Raw genomic sequence first — 1,442 nt, 5'->3', positions numbered from 1 at the left:
CTGACATAGTGTGCCAGTGGAATGTGTCTCTTACCAGTGCCTCCAGCAATCATTCCGATTTTCTTCACAGTAACCACCTCATGAGGGGATTTCTTGTCAGGCTTGATGTGGAATTCACCTGGAAAATAATAATAATAATAATAATAATAATAATAATAATAATAATTGTTTCTACTGGAAGCACAAGGTCTCGAATTTGGGGGAGGGGATTAAGTTGACTACATCGATCTCCAGGGCATAACTGGTACTTATTTAATCAACTCCGAAAAGATGAAAGGCAAAGTCCGTCTACGAGTGGTTCTGAACATGAAATTGTGAATGTGTGTGTGTTACCACACTGCTTCACAATCACTGTTGGTTTGTTTACATCCCCATAACTTAACAGTTTAGCAAAAGGAGACTGAAAGAATAACAGGGTAACCCCCCCCCCAAAAAAAAAACACAAAAGAAGCAAGAACTAAAGTACTGGGGTTGATTTTTTTTTTCCAACTAAAACCGTTCCCAGTACTGCTCCAGCATGGCCACAATCCAACGACCGAAACATGTAAAAGATGAAAGAAAAGAGAAAAAGAGGTTGCCTAGTTACCGTTTCCGTGGTAAGTCAAAAGCCCAGAGGGACCTTTCACATCGATATAGTCCTCAGTGGTAAGAGCATCAACATGCTGGCTCATCTTGCCACCATTGGGGAACTTAGGATGGATACCTTTCTTGTAGACCTGGAATTAGAGACATGGAGGTTATTCTATAGTTAGAGAGAGAGGGAGAGAGAGTGGGGGAAAGGTATATATGGGTTTTAGCGTGCATGTATGGTGTAAGCATGCATGCATATGAACACGAATCGGTGTGCTCATCCACTGATTGTTATGCTAGTTTTTCACAAATTTAATTGTCTTTCTTGCTTTATCTTAATTGAAAAAGTCAAAAAGACAGAAACCGGTACCAACCTATACAAAATGTTCTTCATGATAAAATTATTTTAGCCTTTGCTACCTTGTCTGATTTTCCTTATACATATCAACTCGTATGTTACTTTCAACCTTCTACACACACACACACATACACATATATACACACACACACACACATACACATATATACACACACACACACACACACACATACACATATATACACACACACACACACACACACATACACATATATACACACACACACACACACACACATATATACACACACACACATAAATGCTGCACAATGAAAATATTCTGCAAATATTCAATATACCCACTCCAAATTTCATTACTCTAAACTGCAGAAAGCAGTTTTATACCAATATATTTTTTTGTTGTAGAATGTCAAGTTTTCTGAGGATTTGCAGAAAATACCAATTCCATATTTTTTTGGTAGATATTTGCCATAAATACTGGAATAACCATGAAAATTAATTTCGCTGTCAAAGGGTTAATATTAGTTAATTA

General features: G+C 37.2%; 1 protein-coding gene across 1 annotated transcript in view; it reads right to left on the bottom strand.

The window, feature by feature from the left end:
• LOC106880033 (NADH-cytochrome b5 reductase 3) overlaps positions 1 to 1,442 on the bottom strand; it is a 43,195-nt gene that overhangs the window by 10,007 nt on the left and 31,746 nt on the right. The window contains exons 5-6 of the mRNA XM_052976806.1: positions 587 to 716; positions 32 to 118 (exon numbers count right to left, since the gene is read on the bottom strand). Of these exons, the coding sequence (XP_052832766.1) occupies positions 32 to 118; positions 587 to 716 (217 nt within the window). The remainder of the gene's footprint in view (positions 1 to 31; positions 119 to 586; positions 717 to 1,442) is intronic.

This window comes from Octopus bimaculoides, chromosome 25 (genome assembly GCF_001194135.2).
Source record: "Octopus bimaculoides isolate UCB-OBI-ISO-001 chromosome 25, ASM119413v2, whole genome shotgun sequence".
NCBI classification, from domain to species: Eukaryota; Metazoa; Mollusca; class Cephalopoda; order Octopoda; family Octopodidae; genus Octopus; species Octopus bimaculoides.
The sequence above is the reverse complement of the archived record's forward strand: the minus strand, read 5'-3'. Positions and strand labels throughout refer to the sequence as shown.